At 38.8% G+C, this 16598-nt stretch overlaps 1 protein-coding gene across 4 annotated transcripts in view; it reads right to left on the bottom strand.

Annotated features, from left to right (window-relative positions):
• Window positions 1–16598, bottom strand: part of stau2 (staufen double-stranded RNA binding protein 2) — a 315345-nt gene that overhangs the window by 161693 nt on the left and 137054 nt on the right. For all 4 annotated transcript variants that reach the window (XR_009809837.1, XM_061922079.1, XM_061922081.1 and 1 more), the window contains exon 7: window positions 4921–5028. Coding sequence is in view for 3 of the 4 variants with exons in the window: in XM_061922079.1 (XP_061778063.1) it covers window positions 4921–5028 (108 nt within the window). In the remaining variant the exon portion in view is untranslated. The remainder of the gene's footprint in view (window positions 1–4920; window positions 5029–16598) is intronic.

The following is a 16598-nucleotide window of genomic DNA, read 5'->3' as shown; positions in this document are numbered from 1 at the left end:
CCTCTTCTGGTTCACATTGCTGGACACGCACGGAAGCGCCCCTTCGTGGTCGACCTGCACACACCGTGCCTGCTTGGTAATGACCTGCTTCACAAACTGTACCCTGACATTCAATATCGCACAGAAGGGACCTTTCTGGTGTTACCTGACGGTACAACCACCAAGCTGCGACACCACTACCAAGGCTCCTCCATGAGCATGAGCTCATACCACCAAAATGGCTGACACCTGCTGAGCACCCCAACTCCTGCTGCAACTGTTATATCAGTGAAAACCCTGGCTGGCTGAGCTGTTTCCGTGTGTACAAACACCCGAGCCGTCATATGTTATGATAATCAGTTAGAGGGCTCACACCAGGAGGCCTTTGACTCCTTTTTTATATATATATGTTGGAACTCAGGGTGTGGCTGCTCAAGTTGACATATCTTTGCAACAACTAACATGGTATAAGATGGACACAAATGCTGTCCCACATTTTTCCCTTGCTCTCTGTCCCACCTACGAAACCAAAAACTTAGGGCCAATGATAAAACAGGGCGTAGCTGCCGTTGATTGAACAAACACACAAATAACAAATTTTCAATTGTTTCGGTTGTCTGTTAAACACGTAGCTATGGGCTGCAATTTGGACACTCCTGCTGTAGGCTACAAGGAGCTAGCAGCTACACAACAGTTGAGCTAAAATGAGCTAAAATAAAACAATTAAGCATATCAAATAACTATAGTTGCTTTTTACATAGACAAAGTCGCTTAGAGACAGAAGTCTGACAGAAAGTATTCAGTAACAAACGTGTCCGCATCATTCAACTTTCTACAACAGGAACCATACTGAACAAATCCAGCAGTTACTGTCAGACAAGATTACGGAAAAAACAGATCAAGTGACAAAGGGGGGAGGAGATATGATTTATGTAAGGGAAAACATTAAAAGTGAACAAATAACCCTCCCAGTAGATCATCATGAGAGTGTTAAAATTAAAATCACATTTTCCTCAAAAATGTATTCCAAGGTAATTGTAGCATACCGACCACCCACAGCTAACGACATTTTTTTATTTCATTTTCAGACATCCTCAAACAGCACAACATGAAAGAATTGAACGTTATGGGGGACGTTAATCTGGACTGATAAGTCACGTAGAAAGAAACTTAAGGATATTATAAACGGCTTTTACATGACACAAATGATAAGCAGCCCTACTCGAATTACATTGGATACAAAAATCAAAGAGATCATCTGTAAATACACTAAAATTAAACCCAAAAAGAAAAGTGCTAAAATAAAAATACCTCGGATTAATGAAACAATTTAGATTCCAATGAAAAATTGTGACTCAGCTCTCAAAAGAGCAATTAAAACAGGTCTAAATTTGGATCGTATGATTTAAAAAAAAAAAAAGTTTGAGGAACAAAGTTCCAATGCTTGTGCGGAAGTCTAGGGCTGACTTTCACTTAGAATCAATCAAAGCTGCAAAAGGGAACATTAGACAGTTATGGAAAACCATTGACAAACTCACTGGAAGAGAGCAAACAAGAAACAACATTAAATATCAATGGCGGTACTATCACAGACAGTCTGGACATAAGTAATCATATTAATGAACATTCCATCCAGTCCGTACAAACCCTGAATAAAAGGTCCCTCAAAATCAGTGCAAAGAATTGCCATTTATTCAGGATGGACTAAGTTTAGAATTAACAAATGACACAAAGATAAACAAAATCTTCCCTGCATTATCAAACTCACAATCTCGAGATATGTACGGTCTGGACACTTTCTTCCTATAACAACATTGATAAATAAATCAATAACAGAAAACACTTTCCCTACCACGTTGAAAGCTGTTACTATCACCCCAATCCATAAAGCAGGAAATAAACAAGACATCAACAAGTACAGACCAATTAGCCTTCTCACTGTTGGATCAAAAAGAATAGAAAAAATTTAATTATAAAAAGTGGCTTTGGAGCAATCAAAACTGCTCACACGGTCACTAAGGTGGGTATTATGTTTGACATATCAACTTAATTTGTATTATATTTATCCATGAGAGCATTTTTTTGTAAATTGTGAGGTGTGTCTGTTAAAAAATGGTAGTTTTTACAAATGATGACAGAAGTGAACAAGAGCATGTCGTAGTGGGTAGAGCGGCCGTGCCAGAAGCCTGAGAGTTGCAGGTTCGCTCCCCGCCTATTGACATCCAAATCGCTGCCGTTGTGTCCTTGGGCAGGACACTTCACCCTTTCCCCCGGTGTCGCTCAAACTGGTGAATGAATGATGAATGAATGATTGGTGGTGGTCGGAGGGGCCGTAGGCACAAACTGGCAGCCCCGCTTTCGTCAGTCTACCCCAGGGCAGCTGTGGCTACTGATGTAGCTTACCACCACCGTGAATGAATGATGGGTTCCCACTTCTCTGTGAGCGCTTTGAGTATCTAACAATAGAAAAGCGCGATATAAATCTAATCCATTATTATTATTATCATGTATTGTCTTTGTGTGATGATGTAAATAAGTTGTGGTTGTATTGAAGAATATTTAGTATGTGTCAGTGAAAGGGCAGTTTATGACTTTTCTTAATTCGATGACATGCTATATTATGATTATTTATTGATTAATTATGATTATTTATATATATACATTATTAATTATGATTAATTAGTGTCACAATTTTATTTCATGATTTTTGTAATCCTTTAATTTAGGTAGCCAGGGACTGCAGATGGAAAGCAGCTATTTTGATATAATCTGGTACAGAACATATCTGTTTTTGAACAATGTTTCTGTGCATTGTCCTATCATATAAAGACTAAATTAAATAAACTACTTAGTGAATTATTGAGGCCACAATAATTAATTATGTGTTATAAAATATCGAATTACTATTGCAAAAGCAAAAATTGACCTCAAACATGACCTTAACTCTGCTTTTGCTGCGCTTGACTATCAGCTGCCTTTTCTTTTTCTTGGATGTTTCTGAAAGTGCTACTACTACTACTATTGCTACTACAACTAACACTGTCCCTTTTTAAGGGACAGAGAGGGGAGGAGGTGAAATTGGACTCTGTCAGGTTTGAGCGCGTCAAGGTTTTTATTTAATTGATAATTACAGTGGTTGGCGGAAGCAACCCCAACCTCAAAGGAGGATGCAAATTCAGTAATTAAATGTTGTGTAAATGATCCAATACCCCGACATGGTTTCCCCAAAAAGATTAGGTTAAACAACGGCAACCATTAGAAATAAAAACTCATTAAGCCTTGGTCGAAAAGGCTCTCGGACTAGAAAATAGGTTCATCCTCAGTCCCGAGGTAATGTTGAAAAGGATGAACCAGAACATCAAAACAATTTGGCTAAAATCTGTGCACAGACCAAATTTAATTTGATTGACAAGTTGCCATTAGCGTTAATGATCATTTGAATGTCCCTGAATACAACTGTTTTTGCGCTTTTGAATTGTTCACCCTGTAAGCTACATATAGATCGGCCCTTCCCAGGACATAAGTGTCAAGGGAAGGAGGAATCAGCGTGAGACCAAAAAGGTAATTATACAATTTAAAAAAAAGATGCAGAATTTGTGTGTCAGTTCCTCTGTGCAGATTTGAGGATGACAGGCCGCTACTCCAGATTCACTTCCACCCACCGAGAGGGTCAGGGTCAAAAGTCGGATCCCAGACCTGTTCCTGAGACCTGACTGGGAGGAACCTCAGAGGAGAGAAAACACCTTGCCAGCGATGACGAGAACGACTAAGGTTGCCAGCCGCGATGTGTCCATCGGACCTCCAGCAGCCGTAGAAGAAGTTGTCTGGAGTACCAAACGGAGAGGAGGCCTTGAAACAAGCTGAGGACCTGGATCTGAGCACCAAAAGCTCCAACTCCCCCTCAGCCTTCCCCATCTTGGCCAGAGCGCACATGCCCCTGCACAGTTTACCCAGTGGACAGAGCCACACACCCCAAAGAGAGACAAAGCCGGACTATTTGAGTGGATCTCCTTCTCCACAGGGACAGCCAAAAGCCCAACGAGGTGTCGGCAAGCCCTGTGGCACCACCAAGGAATCTATACGAGCACTAATCGAACATGGACTCATACGAAATTGAGTTTGTTCAAAATCAATTAGCATTCAATCATATTGGTAACTACATTGATTGCAAAGAATTCTACAACAACTTACAGTCATAAGTCTATGTTAATTTTTAAACAGATTTTGTTTGATTGATCATTAATGTGAAATACATCTGAATAAGCATATATATATATATATATATATATATATATATATATATAATTATGTTCAATGATGTTCATTATCAAAGTATTCTGTTTTTCCATTTTACTAAATCAAAGGGGAGGCCACTAATTGTGTTCTGTGAGATGTTTTTTACTGCAGGCTGAAAACAACGATCGCTCAATGAGGGTCGTAGAGGAATTTTCACCCTGCATAACAACATTGGGGTTTTCGCCTCTATCTGTGGTAGAAATTTTAAGTAAGTGGCCTTGGGCAGAAATCGGTATGGTCCAGGGTTCTAGAACCCTGGAAGGGGGGTATGTAGTGGAATTTCTGACTCTTATACCCTATTGTGTGTCTGTTGAAGTCCTAAAAGAAAATATGTCAAAAAGCCTTAAGAGGTCTGCCCTTTTCTTTTTTTCCTATTCAGAACCAAAAGATCATATGTAGGGGAAAGTTGAATTTGGGGTCGCTCTAACCAGTCTACAAAATGTTATGACTGTTTTTTATGAGTAAGGGATCCACGGTTGTTGTGGAGCCAGCAGTTGCAAAACAACGAGACCTTGACACATGCGAGAAACATATAAAAAGCCAGGAGACCAATATTAATCTGCAATTACGTGCTTTTAAAAAAAAAAAAATAGTCCAATACTGATCAGTGGCCGATCGATCAGCGCATACCTAAAGAGTACTCACCTCAAAGTTGACAGCCAAGTTCCTCTTCAGGGCAATTTCATAAACCAGGCTGATCTCTGATTTGCTGGCGTCAGCACCTTCCTCACTCTCCACCTTTCCTTCAGGGTCCTAGAAAAAAAAAAGTGTGTTAACACGGATAAATCCCTCATTATTTTAACCTGGTTGAATGTTTCGGTAATCAACCCATCTGCAGTGCAGAATGATTCATATCACCTTAAGCGTCTATGACTACGCATTTCGGACAGTTTTGTCACTGTAGTGTCGCATATGCACAAAAGAGCATTCGATCCCATAATGAAAGGCAGTAGAGCTGAACAAGTTAACATTGAGGACGCTAAACATGTTGACCCTTGCGATGGGAAATAGGAGTACAAAAAAGCCATGACCAAAAGTCGACCAACAAAGTATTATGCACACTCTGCAGGAAGGAGTTTTTTTTATCACCCAAGCGCTTCCGGTTTAAAATTGCCCATTAATAACCCAAAAAGATGTTTAGGAAAACATACAGGTTTTTGTTACGAACATGATGTTGAAGATGTTTAATAAACACATTAAGTGCATATTTATTCACTCTTTCTTAATGAAGCAAATATTTACTGATGGCTTAAATATGGGTGTTGCTATCAAGTTCTGTTATACTGTATGTCAACAACAAACCGTGTTTGTTTAGGCAACTAGACAATGAAAGTAAAGTTCCATTCTCCAGTGAATTGATTATGAAATCAATAGGAACATGTCAATTAAGTGCATGGACAGTACACACTGTTCAGTACCTGAGAGCCGCCACAATGTTTCAGTTGGTTTTAACGTTGGCACAAAAACAACCTTTTTGTGTTCACTCCACTGATAAACATAGCTATCAATGGAGTGATTCAAGAGGAAAAAAAACAATTACAAATGATTCACCAATAAATGTTGAGGTTTCTCTCTCAAAATAATTGTCCCTAACTGTTTAAAGAACTGTGTCCAACCCATCCATCCATTTTCTACCGCTTATTTCCTTTGGGGTTGCGGGGGGCGTTGGTGCCTATCTCAGCTACAATCGGGCGGAAGGCGGTGTTCACTCTGGACAAGTAACCAGCTCATCGCAGGGCCTGTGTCTAACCATGTAATAAAATGATACATTTAAGGAGGTGCCTGTCAGCCAAGAGGGAAAAGGGAGGATTGCTTATGAGAACGGCCTACCATACCCTGTTGCCAACAGACATTCATTTTGTGACCATCGTGAACATTTTTTTATAAAAGCTACTAGATAATGAGTCATACTATAAATGGCTACAGGCTTTGCTTTTGGGTTCCTACTAGTTCAGTGTGTGACTTGATATGACATGATTCACACTTGTAGATCTCGTGTGAAAGAAAAGCGAGAGATGTCATGTCACTGGGTAAAATACCTCAATTTTGAGAGGACTATAAGGTACATTATTTTTAAGATAATCTTATATTTTTTGTCTCTTAATTTGTCTATTTTATGTAGACTTACACTTGCATAGTTTGGTTGATTTATTATTACACTGTATGTGCTTTTATGATTATGACCATGTTTTTGAGGTTAAGTGAAGTGTCTGAGTATATTTTAAAAGCCCTATATAAATAAAATGAATTATGACCTACGAAAATCTACCATACCAGAAAAAAGAGTGATTAATAAAAGACTCAAACATCTGAAAGTTTCAAGTTGCGCAGTACAATACAAATATAATTAATAGTACAGTCAATGCAGGTTTTATGAAAATAAACAGAATTAATTCACTATTTATTCTAACCTATAGCTAAGGTGTCAAACTCAAAGTCCTGGAGCAGATGTGGACCGCAACTATATTTTATGTGGCCCGCGAAAGGCTGGAAATAATGTGCGTCAACAAAGCACGTTTTGGCTAAATGTCTTTCTTTTCAATTTTAATATCAAAACTGTACTGCATTCAATTCCATATGTTCTAAACTTCAAATATCTGATTATGCAAAACAACATTCCAAGCATATTTTTTGGTTATTAAAAAAAGACTACTGAAATATCTGTTTTTTCACATTTACTTACAATTTCCAATAGAGTAATCCATCAGTTAAACAATATAATAAATGCAATTGTCGATGCAAATTGTGTAACAAGACTATTACACATATATATATTGCGATATATATTCACGGTTACAGTTAACCCTTTCAGGGCAGTTATAAATGCAATGTGGCCCTTAATATAAACAAGTTTGGCACCCCTGAACTACAGAGAAATTAGTTTTGAAACTTGGAACAAACGAGGCTTGATTTTAGAGGTTCCACTGTACTCCATTGAATTCAAACAACTTTATAAATCCCCCAAGGGGCAGTTTATTTTGAAATTGAGCAGCAGATTCATATACCCTACACATTGCCTACAATAAGTAGTCAATAAATACAGAGTTAATACAACTCACATCCAGAGGTGGGTAGAGTAGCCAGAAATTGTACTCAAGTAAGAGTACTGTTACTTTAGAGATTTATTACTCAAGTAAAAGTAAGGAGTAGTCACCCAAATATTTACTTGAGTAAAAGTAAAAAGTATGTTGTGAAAAAACTACTCAAGTACTGAGTAACTGATGAGTAACCTGATTACGGCAACAAATAATGCACAAAAACATAAACATAGCAATGAGCAAATTCAGAGCCAGGAATACCTCTTAAGCAACTAAAACAATAATGTATATTAAATAATAGTACTTTAAAATAAAATAAAAAAATGGCACATTGAGCCACACTAACTTAACAGCACCATAGCCTCAGTAGGCATTCATTGATTTGATTGATTAAAACTTGTATTAGTAGATTGTAGAGTACAGTATATTCCATACAATTGACCACTAAATGGTAACACCCCAATAAGTTTTTCAACGTTTATCAATTACTTAGTAAATGACCAAGTCGAGGTGATCTACCTCATATATACATATACATACACACACATATCATACATACACACACAAATCATTTATACACACACACACACACACACATATATATATATATATATATATATATATATATATATAGACATACATTTATATATACAGTATATAATTGACTTTTATTTATTTTGCCGTTTTTGTTGACATGTTAAAGGTGTTTTAATGAATATACATGCATGTTTAACACATAGATTCCTATCTTTCACGAAGACAAGAATATAAGTTGGTTTATTACCTGATTCTGATGACTTGCATTGATTGGAATCAGACGTCCACGTTTTCAAATGGAGGAGAAAAAAAGTTCCTCTTTTCTGTCTAATACCACATGAAAGTTGTTGGTTTTTGGCATCTTATTTGTCCAGCTTCCATTTTCGTTTTTATACACTTTACAAGAAATACATTGGCGGCAAACTCCGTGGCTTGCTAGCTTATTTGCGCTGGCTTTTGGAGAATCTTATTTTGTTAGCGCAGGCGCCATGGAGCGGCACTTTTATTGTGAAGACAGGAACTGTGCGATCAGTCTTTAGGCAATTGACGGGAAGTACGGTTGAAATAAAAAGTGTCTTTTTTCCTTTAACTTTTGATTGATTGATTGAAACTTTTATTAGTAGATTGCACAGTACAGTACATATTCCGTACAATTGACCACTAAATGGTAACACCACAATACGTTTTTCAACTTGCTTAAGTCGGGTCATGTGACCGCCTGGCTCTGTTTGATTGGTCCAACGTCACCAGTGACTGCATGTGATTGGTGAAACGTAGGCATGCGTAGATTCTACTTTGAAGCTCTGTCATTAACCAAAACAAACATTAATAGATCGATAAAAAAAAGTAGTGAGTAGCGAGCTGAATGTAGATAAATGGAACGGAGTAAAAGTAGCGTTTCTTCTCTATAAATATACTCAAGTAAAAGTAAAAGTATGTTGCATAAAAACTACTCGTAGAAGTACAATTTATCCCAAAAGTTACTCAAGTAAATGTAACGGAGTAAATGTAGCGCGTTACTACCCACCTCTGCTCACATGAGACAACAACATGGAGCTTAGATAATAATATAAAAAAAACTTGTGATAGCGTACTTTATAACAGTGTACCTATATTTTCATGTTTTAGTATTACAATGAATACATTGTAATGTTACTCTTCTTAAAGTGGGACCTGCACTTTTTGGGGGGAATAATTCCTTAGTTCATAATCCCGATCCGATACAAGAACGCAAAAGTATTTGTCTTGCATTCTAATTTGGAATAATCGACTTGTTCAAGGTGGCTAGCAATGCATCTAATGGGATCAATCCATTCTGCCTCTGAATGACTTTGAAAATGCTTCTAAAAAACGCCAACAATACTTCGATTACATTCCATAACCAGTATAATAATCAAGCTGTAGCGACATTGTTATTGTAAGAACAAACACTAATAAACTGTTTATCTAGCGTCGTTACACATCACCTTGCGACGGCATGCTACGGCATTAGCCGTAACCTATCTCTCATAACAGGTAAGCTAGCTTCTTGTGTCAACAGCGGAAAGGCTTTTGAGTTTGTAATTCACAACACAATGCAACTGGACACCAATCTGTACTGAATGAAAAATATGAACAATCATATTACAGTATCTCTAAAGTATTAAACCACATTTCATGTTTTGTTTGTACCCAGCTAGCTTGACAGCATATATACTGTAGTTGTACGATGATGTGCTGCATGTATTGTGATCAATATAATAGTGACTTACTCGATGGACAGTTGTCTGTCTGGTCAAACTGGCTGGGAACATTTTCAGTTGGTTTTGGGTAAGCACTCCATTTCTGTCTGCATAGATTTACTCTCAAGTTCCACATGTGTACCATAAATTCACGCCAACTTCATACTCTCCACTTCTGACTGCTCCATGTTTCAGCCTCACTGGTTTTATTGCTCGATTTTCCAAACAACAGTATATTCAGGTTCAAGAAAGATAAGTATAGTAACAATATTTGTTGTCTGTTACCAAGTCTGCCATTATTTGAACACACTTAAGAGTGTTTCCGGAAGTCAGATGCGGGCTGCTATGCAAACGGAAATAAATGCGCTGAGGAAATTATCCATCAATCAATCAACATTTATTTGTATGGCACCTAACAACATCACAATGGTGCACAAAGTGCTTTACAGGACAAATAGGTTAAACCATGCATACTACGACAGTAATAATAAATGCCTATGGCAATTGTTTGTTAAAAGCCAATTCAAACAAATATGCTTTTAGTTGGGATTTAAAAGCGTCTAGCTCCGTGATAGCTTGCAATTGAGGTGGGAGGGGGTTCCATAACTTGGGTGCGGATGCAGAAAAAGAATGATCACCCGATTTTTTTGAACTCCAGTCCTTGGTACTTCCAAAGATGTGTGTAAAGAGGAGCGCAGATTCCTTGGTGTGTGAAGAACAGTTAAAATATCAGCCAACTATGCTGGGGCCAGACCATTGATGGCCTTATCAACAAAAAGAAGGATTTTAAAATGTATTCTAAAACATACTGGGAGCCAATCGAGAGCAAAGAGAACCGGGGTAATATGGGCATGTTTTGGAGAATGAGTGAGAAGGCGAGCAGCTGCATTTTGTACCAACTGGAGCTTGTGGAGGAGTGACTGATTTAGTCCACTATAGAGGGCATTACGAGAGCTGATTAGAGCATAAATGGCTTTTCCAAGGTCTGCCCTCCACAAAAAAAGGCTTCACCTTTGTCAAAAGCCTCAGTTGGAAAAAGCCTGCTCTAACCACGGAGTTCATTAGTTTTTCAAGTTTAACGTCGCTGTCAAATATCACACCCAGATTTTTCACGGCAGGAGCAAGGCTTGGGGAAATAAAGCTGGGTGCACTATGACATGTATCAGGACGAAAAACAATGTAATCTGTTTTTCTCCCATTTAAATGCAAAAGAATCAGTGACAGCCATAGTTTAATGTTATGGAGACAACTATGGAGGGAATCGAGTGCAATTCTGTAACATAGAATAACGGGCAAATAGAGCTGTATATCATCAGCATAAAGTGGAAGTTAACATTGTATTTGGATATGATCGAACCTAATGATAGCATGTAAAGATAAAATACAATAGACCCAAGGATTGAACCCTGGGGTAAGCTAGAAGAAAGTGGAATAACTGTGGAGGAGAGAGATCATGAATCTTTACTGAAAAAGACCTTAGGGAGACATATGAGGAAAACCAGCACAGCACACATCCACGTACAGTAGGCCAAGGCAGTGTTCCAGGCAGAACATGAGAACTGCATGGTCCACAGTGTCAAAGGCAGCTGAGTTCCAAAAGGACAAGCACAACTGCATTTTTGGTGTCAAGGGCCAAAAGAATGTCATTTTGGACTTGAAGTAATCCTGATTCTGTGCTGTGGCGACTTTTGAATCCTGATCGAAACTTGTCAGCAATATCATTGAGGGACAGATACGGCTAAAGGTGTGCGAGGACAAGTTTTTCCATGATCTTGGAAAAAAAGGGAGATGTGATGTTGGATGGAAGTTGGATAGAATAGATGGGTCTAGGTTATGCTTTTTTAGAAGTGGTCAGACTACAGCATGCTTCAGGGCAGTGGGGACTTATCAAGCCTGAAGCTGCTGTTAATAAAGAGAACAAGGTCTGGACTAATTGTGTCCATAACCTCCAGCATTATTTTAGCAGGTATAATATCTAGAGGACAGCCAGCGGGGTTTATTTGCTGGGCTGACTCTTTAAGATGAAAATGGAAATGGATTAAAAAGTCTCAAAAACGTGCTGTACAGGAAGACCAAGTAGGGCAGTAGTTGGGATCTTTGGAATGGATTGCCTGACATACTGGACCTTATTAATAAAAAAAACTGGTGAAATGCATCACATACTGTATGTGCTCAAGAACAACGCTAAAAACAACAGTGGTTTGGTTAATAACAGCGTTAATAGTGTTAAATAGAACTCAGGGGGGATGATTATTGCTGGTGATGACGTTAAATAAATATTTAGTTTTTGCTTCTTTCACAGTTTTTTGATATGTGGCAAAACTGTCCCTTAACATGCCCAATGACACATGAAGTCCATATTTCTTCCATCTGCGCTCAGCCTGCCTGCACTGACATCTCAGGTCACGCATTAGGAGCAGACTTGGTGACTTTGTCACTGAAAGGAGCAACAGAGTCCAATATCTGGGAGCATGTAGAGTGGAAAGAGGAGAGGAAACATTCAGGGCATATGTCCAGTTTTGGAAAGTAGCAGCAAAACTGTTGAGAAGGTGACAATCCTGCGACGGCAAGAAGGCACAGGCTTGGTTTTAGGTGGAAATGCTAGAACCTCAAAGCAGATGAGTGAGTGACCGGAAATGGGCATATTAAATTAGCTCCTGTAAAGCTTAAAATAACCAAAATACAATAAATAATGTACAGATTACAAACCCCGTTTCCATATGAGTTGGGAAATTGTGTTAGATGTAAATATAAACGGAATACAATGATTTGCAAATCCTTGTCAACCCATATTCAATTGAATAGACTGCAAAGACAAGATTTTTGATGTTCAAACATAAACCTCATTTAAAAAAAATAAAATAATAATTAACTTAGAATTTCATGGCTGCAACACGTGCCAAAGTAGTGGGGAAAGGGCATGTTCACCACTGTGTTACATCACCCTTTCTTTTAACAACATTCAATAAAATAAGTGTTGAAGCTTTGAAAGTGGAATTCTTTCCCATTCTTGTTCTATGTAGAGCTTCAGTCGTTCAACAGTCCGGGGTCTCCACAGTCGTATTTTACGCTTCATAATGCACCACAAATTTTCGATGGGAGAGAGGTCTAGACTGCAGGCAGGCCAGGAAAGTACCCGCACTCTTTTTTTACGAAGCCACGCTGTTGTAACACGTAGCTTGGCATTGTCTTGCTGAAATAAGCAGGAGCATCCATGATAACGTTGCTTGGATGGCAACATATGCTGTTCCAAAACCTGTATGTACAGTACCTATTAGCATTAATCGTGCCTTCGCAGATGTGTAGGTTAGTCATGCCTTGGGCGCTAATACGCCCCCATACCATCACAGATACTGGCTTTTGAACTTTGCGCCTAGAACAATCCGGATGGTTCTTTTCCTCTTTGTTCCAGAGAACACCACGTCCACAGTTTCCAAAAAGAATTTTAAATGTGGACTCGTCAGACCACAGAACACTTTTCCACTTTGCATCAGTCCATCTTAGATGATCTCGGGACCAGAGAAGCCGGCAGTTGTTGATAAATGGCTTTCGCTTTGCAAAGTAGAGCTTTAACTTGCACTTACAGACGTAGCGACGAACTGTATTTAGTGACAGTGGTTTTCTGAAGTGTTCCAGAGCCCATGTGGTGATATCCTTTTGAGATTGATGTCGGTTTTGTGATACAGTGCCGTCTGAGGGATCAAAGGTCACGGTCATTCAATGTTGGTTTCCGGCCATGCCGCTTACGTGGAGTGATTTCTTCAGATTTTCTGAACCTTTTGATGATGATATGGACCGTAGATGTTGAAATCCCTAAATTTCTTGCAATTGCACTTTGAAAAATGTTGTTCTTAAACTGTTTGACTATTTGCTCACGCAGTTGTGGACAAAAGGGTGTACCTCGCCCCATCCTTTCTTGTGAAAGACTGAGCATTTTTTGGGAAGCTGTTTTTATACCCAATCATGTCACCTACCTGTTCCCAATTAGCCTGCACACCTGTAGGATGTACCCAATAAGTGTTTGATGAGCGTTCCTCAACTTTAACAGTATTTATTTCCACCTTTCCCAACTTCTTTGTCACATGTTGCTGGCATCAAATGTTTATCAGTTTGAACATCAAATATGTTGTCTTTGTAGCATATTCAACTGAATATGGGTTGAAAATTATTTGTAAATCATTGTATTCCGTTTATATTTACAACTAACACAATTTCCCAACTCATATGGAAACGGGGTTTGTACATATTGTTATGAATGTGTATTATACTACATTATATATACATGAATATGCATATGAATATACAACGTTGGAGGGTTTTAAGGATGTTTTAGAGGTCTTTGAAAGCTATGATGGTGACTCCCAATAACCGTATCTTGCAATCGTTTATCATCTATAAAATACCCCCCCCCCAAAAAAGTGTGTTCCTTTCTCTCATGATTGTGAACAACAGGCAAAATAAAATAAAAAAACATTGCAGAAAGACATTTGTGATAAGATTCTCGTTTCTATTCATGACCTGCGATGGCTAAATGCCAAACTATGTGCATTCACAAGGTTACAGGAATGACCAAGCAGATCGGCACCCTTTGCTGAGAGAAACATAAATAGATGACTTTGCTGCTTATACTTTTAGACCAGCAAGTTGTGGGAAAAGTGCAGCTGGGTAAAAACACAGTACACATTTAGATCTGTGCTCATTTATGACAGCATAAATGGCACTAAATCTCAAAATGGCAATCATATAAACTGCGCTTCCCAGACCCAAACGGGCAAACACGACCTGGACTACCTCAATTTTAACATGACAACCAAATTTTCCAAACCGCAATGAATGACCGAGTCTAACTTTAAATAGGAGAGTCGTCAAGAACCTTTTTTTCCTCCTTTGGGGAGTATTGTTGCTTGTACAATCAATACAAACGTGACTTCATTGCAGTTAAGCAATCAGCAAAGATATCGTTGGGAGCGAAAGGAATCTTTTTTTTTTTTTAAGCGTGAAGCCAAACGGTTCCCCCCCAAAGTCTAATCACGAGTTCCTTATCTAATTTGTGACATTTCCTGAAAGTTGAATCCAAATCCGCCCATACCTTTTTAGAATTGAATAAACTGAGTGAACCCTCTTGTCAGTCATTCCCTTTCGTAGAGTGGAGGACTGGCCACTAGCAAACACTAACACAGAAGGGGAGTCTTGTAATGAAAACAATAAGAAAATACTAGTGATGGGCAAATTATGCCTTAGTAAGTGTATGGCACACATACTAGCTGTAATGACACTGCACTGATACTGTGTTGGTGTTTCATAATGGTCATCCCCCTTCTACTGGATTAAAAAAAGTCACATCATTTGACCTGCAAATAAGAAATGTGTGTCTTTTTTTAAACAAATATGAAATGCGCAATTAGGGATGGGAATAAATAAGATTTTTCCGGTTCCGTTAACACCTTTTATTCTGCTTAACGATTCAGTTCTTAATTGGTTCTCTTATCAGAAAGGAGATCATTTGTTTAGTTTAAAGTAACATGAGCTTACAGCCTAAGGTCTCAAGAACCACATACGTACCATAAAAAAAACACACTTTAAAAATAAAATAGTACAAATAAATATTACTTCTGTAGAATTTAAGAAAAAATAAAACATAATTGGAAATTAGTCAAGAATGTAACATGTAGTAACATTATTCAAACTTTGAAGAATCTTTGTCATCCTCCTAGAATTTATAGTGGTGAAACTCAAAAATGTTGAATTCCATGCAGAGGTTTGTTTAGATTTACAAGGCGAAACTAATATATGTGTTCTGATCTGTCACATCACGTCATATTATGTTTGGTGTTGGTTATCATGTCTCCTCCGTTTAGTGTGTCTGTTCTAATGCTTCCTTTTGTTGCAATGGACACCGATTTTTTGCACCTGCCTCTGGTTAGTGGTCAGGATGCTCACCTGCCTCGATCACTAATCAGAGGGCTATTTAAACTTGCCTCGCTGTCTACGTAGCTTGGCAGTCTTACTTGCTACAGTTGTGTTTTTTTTACACACCAATTCAGTTTGATAGCTACTCACAGGCTGAGACCTTTGTGAAGCTTTTCCATAGCTTCTTGTGCAATTGGCACGTTTATATTTGGTATACAGTATTTTTGCCTTTGTCTTTGGAAAACATATTCTTACCTGCATGCTGCTCCCTGACGTCTTTTCTGCATTTTGGGGAAACGATCACCGCAAAACATACGACCTGCAGGCAACAGAAGACTGCCAGCACAAAGTTTTCTCGCAGAAAGCGTTCCCAAAGAAGACTTCACCTTGGAGAACATGGAAGTATGGGACAAAGGGACTTGGTGGGTGGTGAAGGCTTTGGAGGCGGAAAACTGTCGGTATTCCCCAGAGGTTCTGAAGACCATAACGCTTGTCCCCATTGACTCAGTGTTATCTGGTGACGACAACACGCTGCCACCGAAGGAGGCAGAAGCAGTCTTCAGTGGCTTCGACACGCCACTCAAACTCACGCAACCTCCACAGATTCCTACAAGTCGTACAGTGCAAACATCTTTTCATTCCACTGCATCACTCACTTTGCCAAAATGTTCACTTATTGGGCCATTAGCCAGGACGCTAATCAGGCGCAGTGATACGTTACGCCTCCCTAATTCCATTAGCTAGCCACCACTAACAGACACTATACTAACAATAGCGGACTATTGAGGCATTTTTCAAGGGCTAAGGCAGCGGACCAGCCTCAGCCTAACATCCACGCTCAAGCTCCGCCCCCTAAGGACCAAGCCAAAATCTAATCACCTGTTTCTTATCCCATTTCTGACATTTCTTAAAAGTTTTGTAAAAATCTGCCCATAACTTTTGGAGCTAAGCTGCTAACTGACAGTCATACAAACTCCAGCAAATACAGAACAGCCTGGAGGCGGTAATAATCAACACATTAACACAGCTTGGAATGGGTACCTTTCACATTTGAATCAACATGGTACAAATACACAGTACTTGACCCTCGATACCAGTACTCAATTCTCTGTGTCTG

The sequence above is a fragment of the Nerophis ophidion genome, linkage group LG15 (assembly GCF_033978795.1).
Source record: "Nerophis ophidion isolate RoL-2023_Sa linkage group LG15, RoL_Noph_v1.0, whole genome shotgun sequence".
Taxonomy (NCBI): Eukaryota; Metazoa; Chordata; class Actinopteri; order Syngnathiformes; family Syngnathidae; genus Nerophis; species Nerophis ophidion.
This window is presented reverse-complemented; position numbering and strand designations above follow the sequence as displayed.